At 35.8% G+C, this 23,660-nt stretch overlaps 1 protein-coding gene across 4 annotated transcripts in view; it reads right to left on the minus strand.

Annotated features, from left to right (window-relative positions):
* RGS7 (regulator of G protein signaling 7) overlaps positions 1 to 23,660 on the minus strand; it is a 212,264-nt gene that overhangs the window by 61,434 nt on the left and 127,170 nt on the right. For 3 of the 4 annotated variants that reach the window (XM_042827133.1, XM_042827113.1, XM_042827103.1), the window contains exons 3-4: positions 20,922 to 20,972; positions 1,988 to 2,094 (exon numbers count right to left, since the gene is read on the minus strand). In XM_042827133.1, the coding sequence (XP_042683067.1) occupies positions 1,988 to 2,094; positions 20,922 to 20,972 (158 nt within the window). Of the gene's footprint in view, positions 1 to 1,987; positions 2,095 to 3,777; positions 3,848 to 20,921; positions 20,973 to 23,660 lie in introns of those variants that run through there. The other variant, XM_042827124.1, reaches the window with a different exon arrangement.

The following is a 23,660-nucleotide window of genomic DNA, read 5'->3' on the forward strand; positions in this document are numbered from 1 at the left end:
AACTACAATTTTACAGCCACCCTGGTTGCAAGAGTAATAACTGAAAAAGCATAATTTTGCCTGTAGAAGGGCATTTGTGCAAATAAAGCACAATTGCTACTGCTTTTAGCTTCTTTTATACAACAGTAGCTTGTTTAAAACAAACTGGAAGTAATTTTACTGTTAGGAGTGAATGCGTCATCCTTTGGAACATTAAAAATGAAGTGAATGGGGAACACTTATAGCTCAGTTATACTCTTATACTCTCAGCTGTCCACAGTGCAACTAATATTCACCTGCACTTTCCTTCAAAAGAAATATCATGCTAGCAGAGGTGATGTTTTCTCATGTTTGAAACATTACTACACTAGTAGCAATACAGAATTCAATGCTCAGCACCCCTATTTGTCCTATGCTTTGCAAAGGAAATTCTCAGATACTTTGTCCTCCTGATCACTGCTTATGGGGAAGAGCCAGAAACTGAAGCCTTATCTATTTCATGATTTCTTTCCACTTTTTGCTTACTTCACAACCACATTAACCCCTTTCCTTCAGCAGTAAGCCCCTTCATCCATATGTCATCCCTCTCATTTAAAAACGTGGTGTCCCACAGGGATCAGTGCTGAGACCAATACTCTTTAATATCTTCTTCAGTGACACCGACAGAGCAGTTGAGTGCAGCCTCAGCAAGTTTGCTGATGACAGCAAGCTCCAGGGTGCAGTCAACACACCAGAAGGATGGGATGCCATCCAGAAGGGCCTAAACGGGCTTGAGCAGGGGGCCCAGGTGAACCTCATGAGGTTCAACATATCCAAGAGTAAGATCTTGCACCTGGGTCGAGGCAACCCCCCTCTCTACCAATACAAGCTGGGGGAAGAAAGCACTGAGCACAGCCCTACCAAAAAAGATCTGGGAGTATTAGTGGACGGGAAGCTGGATGTGATCCAGCAGTGTGCCCTCACAGCTCACAAAGCCAGCTGTATCCTGAGCTGCATCAAAAGATGCATGGCCAGCAGGTCAACAGAGGTGATCCTCCCGCTCTACTCTGCACTGGTGAGGCCTCACCTCGAGGACTCCATTCAGATGTGGAGTTTTCAATACAGGAGAGACATTGACTTGTTGGAGCGAGGACCACAAAAATTACTAAAGGAATGGAACATCTCTCCTACAAGGACAAGCTGCGAGAGCTGGGGCTCTACAGTCGGCAGAAGTAACCGAGGCTCTGAGGTAACCCGATAGTGGCCTTTCAGTATCTAAAGGGGAGCTACAGCAAAGAAGGGAACAGACTCTTTAGCAAGGTCTGATGTCATAGAACAAGGGGAAATGACTTCAAGCTCGAAGAGGGTAGACTTAGGTTGGATAGAAGGAAAAAGACTTTTACAGTGAGGGTGGTGAGGCACTGGAACAGGTTCCCCTGTGATGCAATTGATGCCTTGTCCCTGGAGACTTCCAAAGCGAGGCTGGATCAGGCTCCTGATTTACTTCAGCATGTCTGTTCGTTGCACAGGAGTTGCACAAGATGACCTCTGACAGTCCCTCCTAACTCTAAGGATTTTGATTCTATGATTCTTTGATTCTACATGGAAATCATCACATAAGGAAGACTATCTACATTACGCTTCATTTTTAATCAGATCTCTTCTACAGGCTTAATAAGAAAAAAACCTCCCCCTCTAAATTAATACAATTTTAGGAATCATAGTCTATAAGATAATTTCATTTCCTTTACTACACTTCCAAAATTCTTCTACAGTTTTCATTATCACATTTACTGAATCTAGGGGCTTAAAAGGTCATTATCATCTTAGTACAAGATATTGTCTTCATTTTTTAAATTAAATCCCTCTACCATTTTTAACTTTAAGAGGAATTGCTACCATTTACTAGGTTACATAAGAGAGTTACGTAAGAGAGAAAGTATTGTTAAAATTTACTATAAACCTTAGTGTGAGGTCTTTAACATGTGCCTCCCTTTGCACAAGTCCAGAACATCTCAAAAACACTTACCTGGAATCGATAAAATGTGCCATCATCCTTTAGTGTTAGAACATGGTCTGAGATTGGAAAAAAATAACCATGTGCTGCCATCAGCGTTCCCAAATGTAGAGCTTCCACTGTTTGAATATCAAAACAAGATAGAAAAACATTTTAGAAGTTAGATAATTTATTTTAAGCAACTCAGTTTTCTATTTCCTGCAAATAGACACTCCAGGTGCTGGCATCATGAAAGCATTCTTTTTTTTTTTTTTTCTTGGTGATAGAATGATACAACAACAAAAAAAAAGTCTTTACTTTCCTTAATCACTGGCTATTAGACATCCCATTTTGTAGCTGTAATTTCACATCAGCATTAGTGGGTGGCTACTGTGACATTCACATACTTGCTCCAAAGGTGAAAACAGCAATTACTTTTATCCTGATGGTCTTGCCTCATTTTCCTCTTCAGAAGTTTCAGATTACACAACGTTTAAATAGTTGACTCCAACTATATGATATATTCCTCACTAACTTTACCAGAAAAGTAGTAAAGAACAAAAATTTTCTTAAAAATCTCTCAATGTTAGGACAATAATGAAGGATCACAGAATCACAGATTAATTAAGGTCAGAAGAGGGAGGTCATCTAATCTAACCTTCCTCCCTCCCACCCTCCCCATTCAAACAGAACCATATAGAGTAGGTTGTCCAGGACTGTGTTCAACACATTTTGAAGATCTCCATGGACAACACTCCACAGCCCCTCTGGGCAATCTGTGCCAGTGCTCAGCCATCCATACAGTAAACAAGTGCATCCTGAGTACATCCTGATGTTCAGATAGAACTTCAGTCAACTGCCTTTTTTCTTGGTAGTTGGGTACCAAGAGAAAGAGTATGGTTCCATCTTCTTTACACATCCCTCTTCAAGCATTTATAGACATCTGAAAAGATCCCACTGAGCCTTCTTCAGGCTAAACAGTCTCAAATCTCTCAGATTTACCTCATAAGAGACATGCTTCAAGCCCTTCGTCTTTGATGACCTTCTTTGGACTTTCTCCAGCATGTCCACAACTGTCTAGTACTGGAGAGCCCAGAACTGGGCTGAACTCCATTCTCTTTAGTGAATAAAACCATCATACCTACCAGTCATGATTATATGTGTGCTTGTATTTTCACTAAACCACTGACCATTATCAATCTCTAAAGTCTCATTCATTATTGTTAATATTTGGTTCATGATAACGTTGTACTGTAGGAAGAGGTGGTTATTACTTAAAGTCATTCTCTTAATACTGTATTTAAGTCTTACTCTTTAGAATACTCTTATCAACAATGTAACAACTGTAGTGCATGCCCCCAAAATATCTGTGGGCAGCAATTTCTGTTGTTGTGTTAAATATTCCCTAGCATAACCTACTAATACAAGTGCACAACCACTGAAGCATACTAATTTTAAAAGATGAAGCTTGAAGAAGGTTACAAGGGTTTCTGCACTCAATGATAAAGCCATCAGTTATGGGAACGAGTGATAGAGAGGGCAGCAGTGCAGCAGCATAACACCAGCAATATGAAAAGAAACAGATCAAAACAAAAGCCATACAGGAGAACTTAGAAATAAGGGGAAAGTGGAGGATGAAAATGATAAAAAAAAGGATAGAAGTAGTGAGATCTAATAAAGGAAGGTTTTTTTTTTTTTTTAAATCTAAAACAAGACTTCAATGTTATATAATCAGTGAACGTACAGATGTTATAATTAAGAAATATACAGGAAGTTAGGCTAAACAGGCTATCACACCAAAGAAGAATAGATGGAAAGCTTACCCTTGTCCTGGGCTCACTGAGAAAACTGCAAGAGGAGCAATTTCCAAAAGAGATCCTTCCCCACTGGTAGTCAGCTCTTAAATGGGTCTAGGAGAGGTGCAGCCAGAAGCTCCACCCCTTCCAGCAGCACACATGAATTACCTACCTGTGCTCTCAGGGCTGACTCATTGCTCACCTCAGGTGGTCAATCAGAGCTTAAGGCTATGATTCAGCAGTTTCATACAAGCATGAAGAGGTGCACAGTATTATCGTGCAGAAAAAAACCTGGGTCCTCAGCCCTGTGTTCTTTATGAGGATGATAGAATCTTTTATGTTTCAGTTCAACTAAGGATATTTATAAGGTACAGAAGATACAGGAGGTATCTCTAATCTAATTCTCTATACAGGAAATATTAGAGATACAGGAGGTATCTCTAATTCTGTACTAAGGTACAGAAGATACAGGAGGCAGAGTGGGATGTTCATAAGCTATCCCAAAGCCAGCAAGCATGTGTAAGAAGAATGAAAGGGGTCTGGACAGTAGTTTATTGAGAGTACACAACCCTAGAATGGCTTATTTGATACCCAACAATCCTTGTGATCTCTGTGTTTTCCACAGTCTGTGATCTCTGGTTCCTGCCCCTTTGGCAGAGCTCTTATCTAAGAAAATCCAACACACTCTCTCTGGCAGTGAATTCCCTATCTACTGTAAAGTGCTATAACCCTCTTAACAAGACTTTTCCAAATTATAAGCCTACAAGAAAATTCAACGAAAGAATACAGTTGCATCTCTTCCAGCACTTGGGATGTGCAAACCCACACATGAACTTTATCCTAATTAGCTTAACCCCAAGTATTGTTGTTATTCATCTACCTCAAGCTACAGAATTATATTATGCTTTGGATAAGATACTTTGAGCAAAAACATTCCGTGGTGAGTCAGTTGCTGATTTTCTTTTCATTTTGGTTTACTTTGCTTTTTTTAAAATTTTATTAATCTTTTCTTTGTTCTTCACACTGCAAGTTTAAAAAGGTTTTTTTCCAGGCATTATGAATCTTTGTGGAATAAGAGCAAAAAAAAAAAAAAAACAAAGGCAGAAAACGTGCTGACTTTTTCAGGGAAAGATTTCTTAGGTTAAGGGTGACAGGGCTTACCACAGAGTTCTTGACGCAGATGAGAACGTATTCACTTCAGATATAAAAGAAACTAAATATGTTCCAGATTTGCTTCATGCTTTTCTTGGTTTCTTAATTGTAATATTTTTCAAGAACACAAAGAGATAATATTATTATCTTTTACCCAGCAACTGTTAGAGCACATCTGGACTACCATGCCCAGTTGTGAATACCACATCCACTCCAATACAAGAAAGACATAAGTGAACCTGGCTGAGTCCAGTGGTGTGTCGCTGAGTTGGCTGGGGAACAGATCTCTGCCCTGTGAGAAGCTGGAGGAGCTGGGCTTGCTCAAATTGAAAAAGAGAAGATTTTGGGTGTGCCTAGCAAAAGTCTTCCAGCTACTTAGAAGAGATTACCAAATAACAGAGCCATGATTTTTAAAAGATGCATGACAAACAAAAAGAATATAAATTAAGAGAGACAATGTTCACAAAATTAATCAGGGGTGGTTCTGATTTGACATATGGAGAACGTTTTCATGCTGAGAGCAGCTAAGCAGCAGAAGAGGCTGCCCATATAGTCTGGGTCCTTGGCGAGTTTCAAGAGTGAAGGAGCTAAAGTCCTGGACAGCCTGCTTGATCTTATAGTTTATGCTAATTAGAGCACAGCATTGGACTAGAGCCCTCTTGAGGTCCCTCTCAACCTGGAACATATTACAGTTCTGTGACTCTTAAGTGGATGAAGCAGAAGTGAAACAAAGAGCAGAAAACAGGGATGTGGACAGCTGGAGAATAAATAATTTGAAAGCTGCCAGAGCAGCCTATAATCCTGGAAAGGCTGGTTACAGTAGGAGTAAGAGTTGTTACTTCTCTAACTTACTGCTGAGAAACTTAGTGTGTACCCAAGTGTACAGTCACTACTGAGTCTCTACAAAGAAATAGAAAAGACCATGATGGTTTTCTCTAGGCAATTAAAGCAATTAAGGTCAACTGAGATCTGAATTGTTCGCCATAGCAGCCTGTGTCTCATCTTCAGCTACGCATGGAGACTAAGAAGGTTATACTCTCACCTCAAGTACCTTATTCAATTAGGATGAATCTACACTGACTCAGTGTTAAGGTATCTCTCTGCAGAGCCACTATGAGGTAATAGGGACACATAAACTTCCCTGTATTTTCCTTCAACTAATAGACAATTTATTTAAATTTATATGACTATCAATCCAGCAATTTATTCCAGCACTGCATAAATATAAATGAAAAAAATATATCCTTTTTAACAGCAACCTAAGATCCTCTGTAGCTCACACAGGTGAGCAGTACCTGTTCTATTAAAAGAAAAAAGAAAAAAAAAGAAAATAAATAAATGTATGGTATAATAAATATATTAACAGAACCATTCAGTTGGTAGTCTAAAATCCTCTCTATTAATATTATCTGACAATGACGCAACTGCATAACCAAAGCGTTTTTGATTTGGTCAGAGACTGAATAACACATAAATCAAACACAGATCAACTAGGTGAAAAATGTTCACAAAATTGTAAATGGTGAATAATGTCCAGAAATCTGCAACCCTGCCTCACATCAGACTGACTCAAGACTAACACTGCTCTTCTCTGCAGGACAGCAATGTAATTTCCACATAGAATGAAAGGATTCTTATTTCCAAACAACAAAAGGAATGTTTAAATATACATCTGATTTTGCTAAAATCAGACTGAAAATCCAAATGAAGTACAATTGTAGGATTCAGGAAACAAAACATGAAACAAAAAGTGAGCTTGAAAAGGAGAATGCAGCCAGCAGTAGACTAGTCCTACATGCCTAAATGCCTAGAAGTTCAGTTCAGACGGCTTCATAAGTCCCCAGGTATTCCTGCATGTGGAATTAGGGGATTTTGACCTAAAAAAGCATCTTACATCTGGAAGAATAGCAAAGGGAGGTTAGGAACATTAAAAACATTGTAAAGTACATTTGAAAAAAGAAAAAACAAAAAACAAATCTGAAAAAATACTTTAAAATATAAAAGTTACTACTTAAGAAGTTTAATTACTTATATTCAGAATAAAAAAATCCAAAAATAGGAGGAACATAGACTAAAAGCAATAAAAAGCTTCTTCTTACATGGCAACTGTAAACAAACATGCAATGTGATATGTACATAACAATTATTTCCAGGTATTTAGTCACTATGCACAAGGATATGCAATACATATGAGACTACATTGTCAATTTCACCCAGATAGACTCACTGAGAAGGTATAAGTCAGAGTTAAGTTAAGGTATAAGTCAGAGATACCACACAAAAATTTGAAAGAAGCAAATCTCACAGAGGTGTAACTGGTAGAACAGTGAAGATTTCAGTTTCCTCTCTTCTTGACTGCTTGTTTTGGAGATGATCAGTTATATGAATTAAGGTTCCAGGCATAACTTCCCAGCAGTGACAGTACAAGTAAGTAGAAAAACATGTTCAAAAACCAAAATCACTAAAATCACTCTTACTTTTTTGTGGGTGAAAAAGGGCATTATACTGCAGGAGTTTTAAGTTAAGAATATATAACAGAAAAGTATTAACTGAAAGACAAAAATTGGTCTTTATCAGCCCAATTCATTTCAACAGCATATGAAATATTTTGATATGAATTCAAAATATTGCTGTGGGTGGAATTTTGACTCTTAAGGTGTATGCTGTTGCTGGGCTAAAAGCTGAGAAGAAGTTTAAAATTTCATGTTTCCCTCTGCTGTAGAACTTTATTTAGTTGAATGGTGAAGTGAACAACAACTGTACATTGATTAGCAATCACATCTGGGAGAAATAACACTGCCCTGCCATCCACTATGCCACTACAAGGAGAGTGATTTTGATGGATTAAATGGTAGTTACTTCTAATGTACTTCGTTATAAGAGAGAATCAGGCTATTACAGCACTTTGGGACAACACAAACCTGATGAAGTCTGAAAAATGAAAATACACCCTGATTGTTGAGTTTTCATTTTATTTTCAAACATGGTTTGGTTTTCTCCTTACTGTACAAGCTATTGTATGGATTGAGTGATTGTTCATCTTAAATTGCAGGCTGTGGTAACATGCATGTAAGAAATTGTTTCTTATGATAATATTCACAGGGGAGGACTCAAGTGGATGGATTATTTGTTTTTCTTTGGAATAAACTTGTTTTTCTGCTTTGAAATCTCTCAAAGGCTATGATTGGATTCTGCTTTTTCTTATGCATCCCAGGGTTTTAGGTGATGTAGTCTCTTAATTCCATAAAACACCTTACAGTATCACACCACTGTAATTTCAGTCTCACCACACCTGAAGTAGATTGCAGTACTCTCTGAGGGACAAAGGAAATGGAAACAGGTGCTTCTTAATTATGTTCCACTTTAAAATGTCATTTTTCAGAGCCTGTTTTATGTTGTTCCATGCAGCTTCCATGCAAGTCTTAGAGAAAAATTTCCTAAAAGGAACATCATTTGGGGCATTTTATGTTCTTAAGACTGCTATATGACAAAAGTAACTGTAAAAACCCCAAATTTGCAAGTTTATCTTTCACTTTTTATTATGGCCATGTCAAAAAAAAGAAAGCCTCCCTTTCCTCCCTCCACAATAAAGTGTTTGTTACTTGGGTTTTTTTCTCTAATCTAAAATCCATCACCGTGCTCAAGTGCATGGCTATGCCACATGGCTGCCTGGAAAAAGAATTAATGACTCAGAATTTCACAAGCACACGTTCATTTTAAGTGCCGAATGCCAAGACATTATCACTTACTCTCACCTCACTCCTGCTGTCATTTCATTGCCAGTGTGAAAACAGGCTGTAAGAATTAACTTAAGGCAATAAAATAAAACCCACTTTTGATGCTCACACAAAGCGTAGGAGAGCCTCGCTCTCTGGGCCTGACTGTGGCATTTAAAAAGGGGAAAACAAAAGAGCTAGAAAAGTTACTGAACGCCCACATGACTCTAAACTGTACTCTTTTGTCCCATCTGAAGAATGGAATTGCAAAAGGCGCAGTAGTCACTGAGAGTCATTTCACAGAGAAGCAGAAAAGACAGTGAAGGAAGAGGAACTATTTACTCAAACACACTTAAAATGAGATCCATGATTAATTGCAAGATACTCATCACAAACTTCTTTATGTATCACCACAGCATGTAGGGACGATTTTTCTTGTGCCATGTGCCATGTGCTAGACAGTGGCTGCTTCTACCAGCAGGTCAGAGGCATCAGTAGGAATATCACTCAGCAGGTAAGGAGGAAAGTATATCAGAGATCTGCCATGAATCCTCACCTGCTCAGGGACTGGTCACCTTGACAGTCTGATGATCTATATTGTGAGGTCGCATGCACCTATCTCAGGTCTAGAGAAAGGGATGTATATATATATATATATACATATATATATACATATAAAGGGATGTCTATATATATATGCACATGTGTGAAATAACTACTTTATTCACAAAAATTTCCAGCAAACGGGTATTTGGGAACACCACCAGTCTTGTCTCTTATGCTAACAGGATGTGGCTGAATTGAGACTAATATAACTATCTGATATAACCCTGCTAGGATTTTAGTCAGACAAGGTCAATAAAAGTCATTATGAAAGACCAACTGAAAGGAGAAGACAATCCCCTACAAAAGGCAGTTGCAATTTGAAGTCTCATGAGGCAGACAAATAGGGAGTGAGGTTCTGAAACTGAGCATTGCTGAAACCCCACATCTGAAAGGACTGGTGTGTTTTTTTGGTGTACTGGGAGCCGGTAGTTATACAAGTTGGAAGAAATTCATCTAAGCTGCAGGCATTATGTAAACCTAATATCAGGGAAAATAGCATACAGTGTCAGTTGGCCCCTAGATAATCAGTTCATTCACTGTGATGAAGAGTAGCTTGAATCTATTTAAATTTGCTGTTAGTTTCTTTGTCACCTCAATTTTTTTACATGCTTACATATATCACATTAGCAATCAGACCTTCTAGTGGGGGAATTGAGCTCTCTTGCCAAACGACAAATTTCAGCATGTAAAAAATATTTCTTCTAATTTCAATAGCACTACTCTTGAGTTTTTATATTCTCAATTTTGCCAAAATCACAGAGTTCAGGATTATTACTATTATCATTGATATCTCTCGTCTCCTAAAATTGAAAAGATAGAAAATGAAATCCAGACTCCTTTGAAGTACTGCCTCCCTCTTTTTCCCACTGGCACTTCCTCTGAAGTGACAACTTTTTAGTTTGAGCTTTGATTCACATACTACTTCAAGGCAAAATACAGAAAATTAAAAAAAATTATGTCTTTTTTCCCCTAATAATAGTCTGAACTTGTCTTCATAAGATATTTCCTGACGCTTCACTTATTTCCCTCTACTCTAGTTTATACAGTCATATGCACACACCTTTGAGTGAACCTGCAAACAACAAAATCAAAATTCCTGCAAATACCATACTTCAATTTCTCAAATGTTGTTGTTTGTTTTTTTCTCCACAATTTCAAGTATCGATAAAAGATACAAAATACTGGACATAAATCACTTCTACTCAGTATATTATTTCAGGTTTTTCTTGTGTACTGTTTGTTACTTGCTGTTTGTATGCCAGATCATCCAACTTTTCTCTCCTCCAGTGGCTGGGACTGCAGATGTGTGATCAATTCATTTGGCTGCATATATTTGGAGGAGGTATGTGATTCTCCATGGCATATGGTACTCAAAAATTTTTGGCATGTGCCAAATGGAAAACACATTTTACATCATGGCTCCTTCAGACATGCTGCTCTGTATGATGGTATGTTTCCCTGCTACCATGTAACCACTTTTCTCTTTCTTTGTGATGCTCAAGGCAAGGCGCAGCTAGCAACTCCTCCCTCAATCAACTGTTTGGAAAGCATAGGCCCATGAGCAGTCTGGGGTGGGGTTCATGGGAGGAGACAGCTATATAAGGTGCTGAAAAACTGGTGTGGATCAAGTAGCACTTGGATTTGTGGCCACCAGTGTTGCTCAAGAGTTGGCACAGGCTTTTTCAGTGTACAAAATATTTGTTCCTGAAGGAACTATAGAATTGATGAATAAGAGGGATGTCAGCTAATGTGTTTTTTTTGAAGTTGGGTAAGGGTAAACAATAGGTAGCACTATCTTGCTATGATTACTGCTGGTTAAAATGAATCATGACACTTTTTTAGTCTCCAAGTCTGTTTTGATATCAGTTGCTTACTACATCAACCATTAATTTTGTGTCATTGTTATACATTGCTATCATAATCACAGAACACCCACTTATGACCAGGCAGTTCAGATAATACAAAGATGCTGCAGCACCTTGAATAATAGCTGCCTCTTTCACTGCACTCTACACAGTAAAGATGAATTCAATCTTCTTCATAACAACTTTCCAGCTAACTGAGGGCATAAAAAGCTGAAGATAATGTATTTCTTTCAATGGGAAGAATGCTGTGCATTTAAAGTCCAGCAGGAGTTAAAAGCTTTGTAAGTAAAATGGTATCATTCAGACACACAGCAAGGAGAAATAACCAAAGCTAAAGCAAGCAAACTACAAAGATTGTGGAGATAGCTTTCCAGAGACTAACATAGGAGTGTGATCTGCTATGTCATTAGATACAGTCATCTGGGGTGAATATATACTAAAAAAGGTAATCAATATAAACTTAATTCTAGAGAGTTCTCTCATAATTAATTTATTGTCTGGTAAATTATATATATTTCACTGACCACACTTTCAAGATATTTTAAGACTCCATTTTTTCATTTTTCTTTTCTTTCCTATTGTCTGAACCAAATGTTCTTTCTGTCATGAAAATCCCCCTCCCAGTGCTTACTTCTCCCTGTTGTAGCAGATTTACACAGATTATTGCAGAGCACTGACATTTCAGCCAGATACATTCACGAACTCTGCTGTTAAAAACATGGAAATACTGAAAGAAACTCACCAGCAAAAATAGTTCAATGAAAACCCTTCTGTTAGGGCTTCTTTTCCCATAGAAAAAAAAAAAAAAAGCCTTCTCAGTGACTGACCTACTTTTTCTCTATTGGCAGGATCTAAATATAGAAAGAAAGGATAGCACTGGTGACAACGACAGCGATAAAAAATTGAAAGGCCTTAAAACAAATTGATAAAATGAATAAAAACATCTTGCTGGGTCAACATAGTGGTCACTCAGAATGGTGATTGTATGTTTTTAGGCAAGTCAAATATTAACTCGCTGAACTGTTAGCAGCAGTGTGCAATTTGTCACTTAAATGACCCTAAGTGAAAAGAAAAGAAAAGAAGCTGGAATATATGTCCTCAGATTTTAGAAAGATCTACAGTGATAATCAAGGGCTGGGGAGGAGGCACATGAATAGAACAGGAGCCCATAGAGACAACAAGATAGAAAGTATAATAAAGTGGAGAATGTGTATATATAAATGAGACAGAAGGAAGATAGCACACCGTTATTGAATGATGCAATTGCTCACAAGTGTGAGTGTTGTTATGTAGAATTAGTGAACATACAAGGTTAAGAAAGTCTGCATAACATATTAACTTGGCCTTCCTAAGGGTTCTTGATATAATTCCCCAGAAGGTTTCTGTAAAGGAACTAAGTGGATCTGTGATAGAAAGTCACGGAAAAAGAATGGTTAAAAAGATAGGCATAAAGGTTAGCCACAGTAGGTCAGTTACCACAGGTCAGGGATGCAGCCACTGCAGCTGATTACTGTCTTCAGAGATTATCTGCAGAAGAGTGATTTATGATATAACAAAATTTGCTGACAGTAATAATTTCTGAGTTAAGTAGAAAGTCAGTTTTGAAGAGGCACAGAAGGACTTCACAGTACTGATTCAGTAGACAGTGCAACAGCAGATGGAATTGATATTTGGTAAATGCTAATCATTTAAAGTACAAACTCTCCATGTTCACATGGGGCTTTAAGTTAGCTGCTGCTCAAGAAAAACTAGAATCACTGTATACGATTACTTGAAATTTTTTGCTCAAATGTCAAACAGGATCAATTATTTGAAATGGAAAACAAACCATAAGACATCATTCGCATACAGGATAACATGAACGCACCATAAATTCCAAGCTGGGAACTTGTTTATTTCATCTTAAACTGTGTATGTACAGAGAGGGAAGTCAAAAATCACAGGAAGAGGGGAAATATGGACGGTGAGAGTGCCATACAACAAGAGATATCACAAATACATCACTGGATGGTGGAGGACAGCCATTAAAGCAGTCAATAAAATCATGATGAGACAAGAGGAGTTGAATTAATTAGGAATAATAATTTGCTAATTCTCACAACTCAAAAACTCAGAATCAATGTGATTATCAGGCATACTCTTCAAACAGAAAATACATCTGTAGTATCAGAACAATCTCTGGAACATATTTTCATGGAAAGTTTTAAAAGCAAATATGTCACTTAAGTATTATTAAACATGAAGCTGAAAACAACTGAAGGTCAGGACCATTACACCATCTTTCTCCTTCAGTGAAGCAAAAGGGACTGATCACTGCCAGAAATAGTTAATGTTTCAGATGGTCTGATTCCAGTGCTGCCTGTCTTCTGTTCATATTGAATTTGTTGTACAAAATTCATTTAATCTCTGCTGTTCTGGAGTATGCACTGGATATAAACTAATTAGGATTATTACTATACTTTCTCTTGCTGTGCAGAAGTTTTTGGCCTTACTAATTAAAAAAAAAAAAAAAAAAAAAAAAAAAAAGTATTATTGGTGATCATTATTATGTTTAAATGACCTTAGAGAGCGGTTTCTTTTTACATTAGAAGTGAAATTGCAATATATTCAACAAGTTAATTGTTTTTCCTGGCCATATCTTTGATATATCAGAATATCTTCTAAATGCACCATGTAGGAACTTAAATAGATCGTTCCATTTCTACTTTATTCTCAGCCATCAGCCATCACTACTATGGTAAAAACCGTGGATTGCTAAATTATCTTTAATCTGTTTCCTGTAGGCATAAGTTTTGATCTGCTTCAACTAACTGAGAGCATAAATTTTGCAAAAGCTCGTTAACATGAACTTTAAAACCCCTGAAATTTTACAGTCAAAGTTCTCTAGATAGTTTTTCTACATTGAGTTTTATTATGATAGTGGCAGTTACTATTATTAAAAAATTCAAGTCAGGTTTAACCGTGGAACTGTAAATCCCCATCCTTAATTTCTTCAAACCAGACTACTTTAAATATTGTTAAGTGAAGTGACAAATGCATGAAGCTATCTCAAGAAATATTAGTTTCAACTTTTTTTATGAAGAACAAATCAACCATTTGTTATTATCCTGAAAGACTTTCAGCAAAATGTATTGATACAGCAGTTACTGTGACAAAGCAGTTTTTTATTTTATTTTGCTTTGCTATTTGTTATGCTAGTGATTACATTTGAAGATGTAAATAATTCCACAATTGCAATATGCAAAAATGTCACAATTCATAGTTCCTCATAAGCTTCCCCACAAGTTTTAAAGCTGTTAAAAGTTTTTAAAGCTGGTCAAGTTTTCCAGTTCGTCTACAAAAGAATTTCCTTAAATTAGACATTAAGAAGCAATCTTTCAAAAACAAATGTAAATTACTTGTTATAATTTCTATATATATAGCTGAGATAAATAGGATATTTCATGGTTGGGCTCTATTTAACTATATTGAGTTACAGCTTTAGAGGGAACTGAAATTTTTACTTTGTGGATTCCAGTATTCCAAAGACAAATGAGATTTCAGCTACAAAATCAGAGTGGACATGGAACAGTTAAACTGTTGATTATTCAGCTTCAATTTGTCTGTTTTCCTGTGAAAATATGTGAAATTTGAGAATGTGACCAAACGCAACCACTGAAATTAAAGAATATGTAAATGAAGAAGAAAATGTGAATAATAACCAACAGGTTTTAGCAGACAAGAACCAGAAGACACACTGGTAGAACTAGGGGACAAACCATGGAGATGAAAATGTAAAAGGTGGAAAATGAGGAAAATAAGAGAAGAGAATACTGAAAAACAAGAGAGAGAAAGGAATATTTTTCCATTAATGCTGACATAGCAAGCAGTGTCTTTTGCTTCGTAAAAGAGAGTGCCCAGCAGTTCACTTAACCTTGAACCTTCACTTTGCTCTTATGTGAACAGCTGCATTTCTCTACATGTGCCATGATAAAATTGAAAATCCACTTAAGAACAACTAATAAAATCAAGAAAATGCCTTACATTAACCATTCAGTCATCAAATGACAGATATTAAAAAAAAGATATAAAAGATATAAAAGTCATAAAATAAAGAAATATCAAAATATTTTTGTTCACTTGGTTATAAATTGTTGCAGCAGCTGCTGGCAAGATGAAACAGAACTTCAACTACTTTTATTTAATTAAGTTGTTCAGATATATAATCTCACTTCCACCTACTTGTGCTTTCCATTGCCATACAACAGAGTTCTCCGGGAAACAAGGAAGCAGAAAACTAATGAAGTCTCTAGACAATTATTTAGCTACTTTTAATTAAATATGCCAGCACGAATTGGGATTCACTAAATATTCTTCCTCTTAAACCTTTAAAACTTGGTATGATCCCAAAGGTTCAAAAGGAAAATGAAAAACAGGAAAAAAAATCACAAAAAAATCTTAGTAACTTCAGTAAAAATAGAATCAAATATTTTATTAGGACTATTATTACTGTTTAATTCATTAATGAATAAGCTTTATTTCTAAGAGGCACCAGAATTCTTCTTACAAGGACATACCTTTCTTATGACTCTTCAGTTGTATTTTTGACTTTAGCTAAGTTGATAACTACATTTCATTGTTTTTAACAGTGATAGTAATGCAACAGGTTCTGACCATGCTAAATAAGCAAAAAGTGGCAGCTAGTAATGTGCAGTTACAAAAAAAGCAGACAAGATGGAGAACACATAACATTTAAATTAGTACCATTTGGTATCCAAAGCTAGTTATTCTATAATCTGATGTGTCAGAAAGAAATTAATATTGGCTAGCAATGTATTTTCTTACTCTGAGATACTGGCTCAATATGCTGAATGATGACATCAAGTGATGCATACAGTACCCACAAGGAGATACCCAGTTTAAGTCTGCCACTTCTTCTAGAAGTACATGGAATATTTTCAATTGAAAACCATGGAATTAAAAAAATGCCTGATTTATTTTTCAATTCTAAAAGAATTGGAAATTCCAATTCCAAAAGAATTCTTTTGGAAGAACTCAGCACCAGTTTTCAACATATAGTTTTACATATAATAAAATAATAGCTTCATCATAACACTTTTTGATGAAGCTGTGTACTTTGGAGGTAATTTGATGGAAAAAGATTTCAATCGAGTAATTTAGATTTCTTATAGACTAATTTTTTCTGTGACAGAAAGGATAAAATAGATTCCTTAAATTGGTACAACAGAGAATCTGAAGCGCTTTTCAGTGAAATTACTTGAAATTAATGCTTACTGATTTTTCAGTATCTAGTAATAGTTTTAGCATTAGCCTTTTATCAGACTATCTTCTTTAAACTCACTTTTCTACTCTAGTACTTTGTATTCTATTCAGTACCTCTTTCTTACTCCTTGTTCACCAAGACTCTGAAAAACCTCAGTGAAATAATGCTCATATTACCTTTTGAATTACAAATAAAATGCTGTTTATTATTATTATTATTAACTTCAATTTTTAAATTCTTCCTGGCACATAAGAGGAGGGAAAGCTCATTCCGAGTTACTTCTACTGCTCTGTGTGCTCCTGAGAGTTGCACTCTACACAGGGTAATATGCTATACCAAAATGGAAGAACCTTTAGTGGAAAAGCATGAAAGAAATGGTATCCTTTAAGTCTGACTTCTCCAATGGCAATTAAATTACTGTCAATACATCCTTGTTCACCATTTGTAAGGTCTTTCCTAGGGCTTTGGAGAAATACAATCACTGCTGCAAACAAACTTTTACCATTTCAGCTCTGAATCCTAAGGATTGGCTACTAGCCCATCGACTATCACAGACTACTAAATGTTACACGAACCTAAAGAAAAACTGGCCTATACAGTTTCATCACAATATTAATACAATTGGTACAAAACACTGCCTGTAAATGTTGGCATTTTCTATTCCCTGCCTTCTTTCTGTTCATCTAAAATTACAGATATTATTTAATTTAAATGCTACAGGACCTGACAAGCTCAGATCAAATTCACACTTGTTTTATTACCAGTGTTTTGATTAATGCAAAAACTGCAAACAAAAGTATGATCTCTCCACTCCGTTCTTTTTTTCCTAACAGGCTATTTTCTTCTTTAGCAAGCTCTGGAAACGGAAACACTCCTATGCCTGCAGCTGGCTGGTGCTGTGTCCCAGGTTACAATGACTTGTTGCTCTTTGCTGCTGCCTTCCTGCACGTGCATGCAAGAAAGGGGCAGAAATAGGTTTCCAGCTACACTCAAATACAATCAAATAAAATACACTCAAATAAAAACCCTAATACTTTTCTGTTAACTCTTACAGCAAGCAGAGTGCATTATCAAAGATATTATTAACACAGCTACTGCTGGAGAGAGATTTAAATACAAAACAATAGAAGGAAAAGCAAAAGAAACAAATAGATGTTGTCCTACCAAATTGTTCCTTTTTCTTGTACTGGGTTAGTGATCACAGTTTACATGGCCACTGATACTGCAACTCTACTGCAGCAACCACCCAAAAATGATCTGCCTTCAGCCAAATAATTTCCATTGGCTTAGCAGATACCAATAAATTAACTATGCAACACTTTGAAGTAAAGGTACTATGGAGAAAGAAGGTGATGGCTTAACTGTTATCAACTCCTACAGACTCTTTGTGAGCACCTATATAGAAATACTTCATGGACTATGGGAAGAATGAAATGAGTGTTTCACACTCATTTCAGTGTGTATGCATGTGTGTTTCACACACATTTCATTGTGTGTTTTAACATACCTGTCTTTATGAAAACACTAATTATTCTTTGTTAAACCAAAAACTGATACTGATTGCATGTAAGAACCAAGTACATAGCCAAGTACGTAGAGACTGGGAAATTTCAGCAGACATCTTTAAAACAGTTCACTAACCCTAATTGTTCTATTTTCGGACTGGAAGGATTTCAATCTCCAGTGTGGTCAGCCTGGTACATTTCACAGAACTAATTGTTACTTAAAAAGAGAAAAATATAATGTAGAAAAATGGAATAGCTTTTCTTCATTGAGATTAATTGGCACCAGCAGTGAAGAGTCAGCACTTACCCTGTAATGGCCAATTCAACAAACATATGTCTAAGTGCCAAACCACATGCCATTACAATTCTATAAACTCAGTTAATTGCTTCTTTTCAGGTTGAGGTCAGGCTTATTTTTATGACTGAGCTAAGCTTCACATTAAAAATAACTTAGATAATTTCCATTCCTTAAAATTTTACAGATAATTTTTAGGCTGAAACACAAACATTTTTTTAAAGTACATACTGAAAAGTAAACAATATAATAGCAACTGTACACTGCACACAGCTATTCTGGGCACAAGCTCTGTTCTACTCCACTGAAATAACTTCAAATCTGGTATAATTTAGCAGAATCCACCCATCATCCTTAGTTTATTTTCTTGACAGAGATTTAGTGTAGCAAGCCAAAATCTTACAAATCTTCAACACACTGTTTTTCAACTATGGAAAAATGTGCTTTTTTGTTTTGGTGGGTTTTTGTTTGTTTGTTTGTTTTGTTTTGTTTTTACTGGCAATTTACACTTGTAACATTTTTTTGGGTTGAAATTACTGTTTCCAGATACTAGCTTTACATTGATTATCAGAGTGAAAGGAAATGTTGCTAGATATCCTCCTCTCTTTTGTTCTCCCAGTTTCCAAAAAGCAGATTTCTTCCCATTTAATGTTACAGTATTTACATGCTCTGTGCAAAACAAAGAAAAAGGCACCACTTCTAATTAGTTCTTTGATTTACTAAGAAGAATCTGCCTATGTGTTTGAGAATTTGCATGCCTTGCTCATGTGAGTAGTTCATATTGACATGGAGGGATTATAAATAGTTGTTAATTTTTTCCAGAGATTACAGAATATACTCTTAAAGTATGTGAACCAGGGTCTACATTATGTTGCTGATATGAGAATTAGTTGGAGAGTATAACTTTCAGTGCAAACACAAGGCTTATTTATTTCTGCATCAGAAAACTGCACAACAGCTTGGTAACATGACTTTAAGGAGTAATTTTAAAAGAGAGCCATAGTAAAACCCTGGCATATTGGTGAAAAGTAGACAGAAGATAATGGAAATCCAAATTATGCTGACAACAGCCCTCAGAAGGTTAGGGCTTTTGCACAGGAAATCCTGGACAGTTTTGTCTAGAACCGGAACAAAAAGTCAAAAATCTTCGAAGACTTTACAAACCAGAATTTTATCAGAAGCTTTGCCCTGTGGACAGCTCTTGCTTGCTATCTGTGAGGTTCACTGTTATCTGCAATTCTGAGTGCTATCACAAGGCAACATTTGTGATGGCTGGCCTTCCAAAGACTTGCAGCCAGACAGCTCCAGAACGCTGTATTTTGTCTGTCCAGTCCCTGGACTAGAACCAACATGAATAAGACATTTGTGTTATTGTGGACAGTGTTTCCACTCCTGCAATCCAAGGGGACATAATACAGCTCAGATAAAATTACATTAAAATGGTTATATATGCAAGTCGCACGTGTGTTTGTTTAATTTTAATTGAGTATTAACACAGGAAACCGTGTTTCCCATTGAGTTTAAGGTTTCTTCTATTGTAAAGTTTCACAACAACCAGATAATCTGAATGACAGCTATCATAGGACTTCAATTCTGGTTTGACAAATAAAGGTTGAGCTTCTGTATCAATTGTGATTTTTCAAACTGATGAGAATAGAGAGGTACGTGTTTTTTAGTTGACAGCTGAAAAACACAGTATCACAGCTGTGTATCTAGTGACCTCCACGTTGTCTTCAGGAAGCAAATATATAACACTCTGTAGGAAGTAATACTAATCTGGCAGCAATTAGCATTCTCCTTGATGTAATAATTTAGATAATTTGTGAATTGCATGTTTGGAGATATTGAATTATGCATCTACAGTTTAAACCTACAGTTTATGCACCTACAATTTATAATTTTAAACACAGTGATTTTACTCTTTCCTTGAATTCCACAACGATTAAACTTCATTTCTAATACGTCAGATAACATGTTTAAAATTAAAAAACAAATGAAGATAGAAATTACACTCCCAAAAGTCTGAAAAAGGAACAGGAAAAATTGGAATTTTTTTGATTATGCTCTAAAGATAGAAGATTATCTTTCCCCTGAAGAAAATATAACAGGAGTTCCATAGAATTTTATTTCAGATATTCAACATTTTCTACTAGAAAACATTCATTTCTGGAAATAAATATCAGACATGCACAAAGACTGAGCCAGAACCTGGCCATATAAGAAAAGTGTGGCACACTTGGAGCCAAAGCTTTACTTCCACATTCCAAGACAGTTCATTGAGCACTGATACTATTTGCAGTTCACTCTCAGTTTAAGATACTATAAAAGCATCTAAATTTAAAAATGCAAACGTAGTTCTTCCTAGCAACACTAGAGCACATTTTATTAATTTTATTTATTCATTGATCTATTCAAAATTCTGTTAAGAAAACATCATGTGCTTATGAAACTATTCAGTACAACTATGAGTCAATTCCTAACAGAGTAGAATGAAAATTAATTTTCTACTAATTAAAGCACTCATTTTCTTGGACATCCTCTTGCTTCCCAGTATGTGCTCCAGCAAAATGCATAGCCAAAATCATCAGATTCTTAGCAAAATTTTCAGAAGCTTGATGATGGTTTTTTTTTCTGCAGAAATTACACTGATGAAACACAGTCTCCACGTTGCAACAGAAGACAAACAGAATGCAATCCTTTAAAAAGGTAATCTAGAATTTTCTAATATGTATAAAATATATATTCTAATATTAAAAAAAAATTAATTACCTGGATCTTCTATAGATAAGTTCTTTGTCAACCACTGAACAATGTCTGAACCTAGGAACAAAGAAATAGATATTTTTAGATTAATAAGTTTTCTCTTCCTATTCTTCTATTCCCTAGATCTATTAGTTTTATTCTACATGTAAAAGAAATATCTATCTTTTGCACTCAGACAACTATATTACTTTTTTCTTTTCTTTTCTTTTTAGTTTCTCCACAGCTTTGGCCAAAGAAACATACTACTCCCTCCTTTCCTTAGGTCAAGACTCATAAAACACAGAAATGTCAGATGATAGCCTATAGTTTAAATAGATATTATTGCAGAATTTGCATTAAAACCACTCTTTTAGAAGTCAGAATGATAGTTTCCCTACTTTCCTAATTCCAAATTAGCCTAGATAAAATAAAGCCTAGAAAAAATAAATACAGATACGGATAATTTTGGGATAATGATTTTTTACAGATGCAATACAGATGATTTTGGAATATATGACACTGTATGCTGCAGGCCATCTCTGATAAAAGGCCTCCTTGGTACTAATACGTACCATTATGAGCTCACTTAAGGACCTCTATTGTGTTCAGCTTAGCCTTCTGACTTTTTATCTCTAGCTCTTGATAGAAGTTACTCTTCTGCAGTGTTGAAGCCCTTTCCTTACAACTCCAGACTCCGTACTTCTTTATCCCTGCATTTACTGCCCATCCATTTCTTTGTACTGTGTTTCTTTCACTTTCTTAAGGCCATACGTTATTGCTGTCCTCTTAACAATTCTGACACCAGACTCCTTGTTGTATTTTACGAGTATTCTTCCAACTCTACCTCCTGCTTTCTAACTCTCTCTTGGACGTGCACTTCCTATCACACTTCACACTTTTCGTACCAAGCCACGCTGAAGGATGTCTCATTTTTCAGACTGCAAGCTGCAGTTGGACTTCACCACTCTGAACATACTAAATTCCAAAATAGATTATGAAGCAGTTTGGCAGACAAAAAAAGACATTCATGATTTAAGCAACTTTAAAAACAAAAACTGGCCTAAGGGGAAAATATAGTCTAGACAGTTGGGGGTGATGTGCATGTTCTCTGCATTGCAGCATGTCTCCATTTCAGATAAGCAATCTAAAGGAGAGACGTGTCCAATTTTTAAGTTTCCTTATCCATTACTAAGCGAACATAATAACTTCATTTAAAAAAAAAAAAAAAAAAAAAAAAAAACAAACTCTGAAAAGTGAAAAGATAATCAAAATCAACATATGTCAATGTGAAAAAGTCAAAATAATAAAATCTCACAAATAGGCAATAATATAAAATATTAGAATCTGCAGATTTCCCCATCACTCTCAAGACTCAGATTTCTTCCTGCACTTCTAAGAGTGCATAATTTTCTTTTATCTTTGTAAGACAAAGCATACAAGGAACTAATAAACCAATTCAGAGAAGAAAGAAAATCTATTTTTACTCTCTTAGTTGCAGAAAATAAAATTTCGTTGCTTCTATTTTATTATATTTAATGAACAGATTTATCATGTATTTTAGAAAGCCTAGCTGATTTTAATATAAGTTTTCATGTGCATACACATTACTAAATTGATTATACAGCAGTGAAAACTGAGGAGATTTTACAACTGTCTCCAGAGAAATATTTTCATTACTTTATTACATCTAAATTTGGATAGATTAAACTTCAGTGGCAAAATTTCTCATAGTATTTACACTTAATTAAAAAATTACACATTTACACATTTACATTAAGTGAAGCAGTCTACCTTTATATGCTCTTAGTGTTGGACATAAACAAAATGTTTCAGATGCTTATTCCTACCTCAAAATATTATATTTTTGTGTATGTTTATAAATATCATTCCTATCTTTATTCATATGAAGTTTATGAGGCTGATGTTGGAGGATGTATTTTAGCTTGGTGTAAGAGGAAACTTCATAGATTTCAGTGGCACAGTCGCAAGCCTAAGCATATATTTCCATCAGCTAAACAGAGAAATAATCAGCCCTAAATATTTCCCTAAACCCTCAAAGGTCAGAGGAAAAAGTCATTAGAAAAAAAAACATAGAATTTTTTTTTAACTTTTGTTTCCTTCAAATTCCTCAGGTACCCTATGGGAAGAAATTTTCCACTTTTGATCTCAACTTAAAATGCTTCATTTCTCTTTACCTCTTCCGAACACTTTCCTACAGTGACATATTGCAAATCTTAGTCCTCAGCTCCTGGCATTGTATTTGTGTATGTGATCTACACATCAGAAATTTCACCTCCATATGTTACACTGTCTTCTAAATAACAGTGGGAAATAGGATTGACAATTATAATATCTGTTTCTGAAAGATCACTACCACTATATATTATTTTGTACTGAAGCCATTTCCCAAGTACCAAAAGCCAGAACAGCAGTTTAAGTCAGCTATCACATTTGAACACTGCCATGATTTGAACCGCATGACTTTGATGACAAAAGCTCAAGCCAGTAAATATTTACATTTATATTCTCTCTATTGTGCAGGGCATTCAAGTGAAGCAAAGTTGCAAGTAGTTTATCACACCACAAGTGAGAAATTTATCAGTCCAGTCCATATTCCTTTGGGAGATCTTGTGGGCAACTCTACTTCTAAAAAGAATAATAAAAGTGCCACCTTTAATAGCTGAGTGTTTTTAGCTGTTATTTTAAGTGTCTAATCAATAATGTGATTTCATTCACTCACATCTCCCTTTTCTAGAGTTTACTAAT

Source organism: Centrocercus urophasianus, unplaced genomic scaffold (genome assembly GCF_019232065.1).
Source record: "Centrocercus urophasianus isolate 14NV4802_14NV808 unplaced genomic scaffold, USGS_Curo_1.0 seq_10, whole genome shotgun sequence".
NCBI lineage: Eukaryota > Metazoa > Chordata > Aves > Galliformes > Phasianidae > Centrocercus > Centrocercus urophasianus.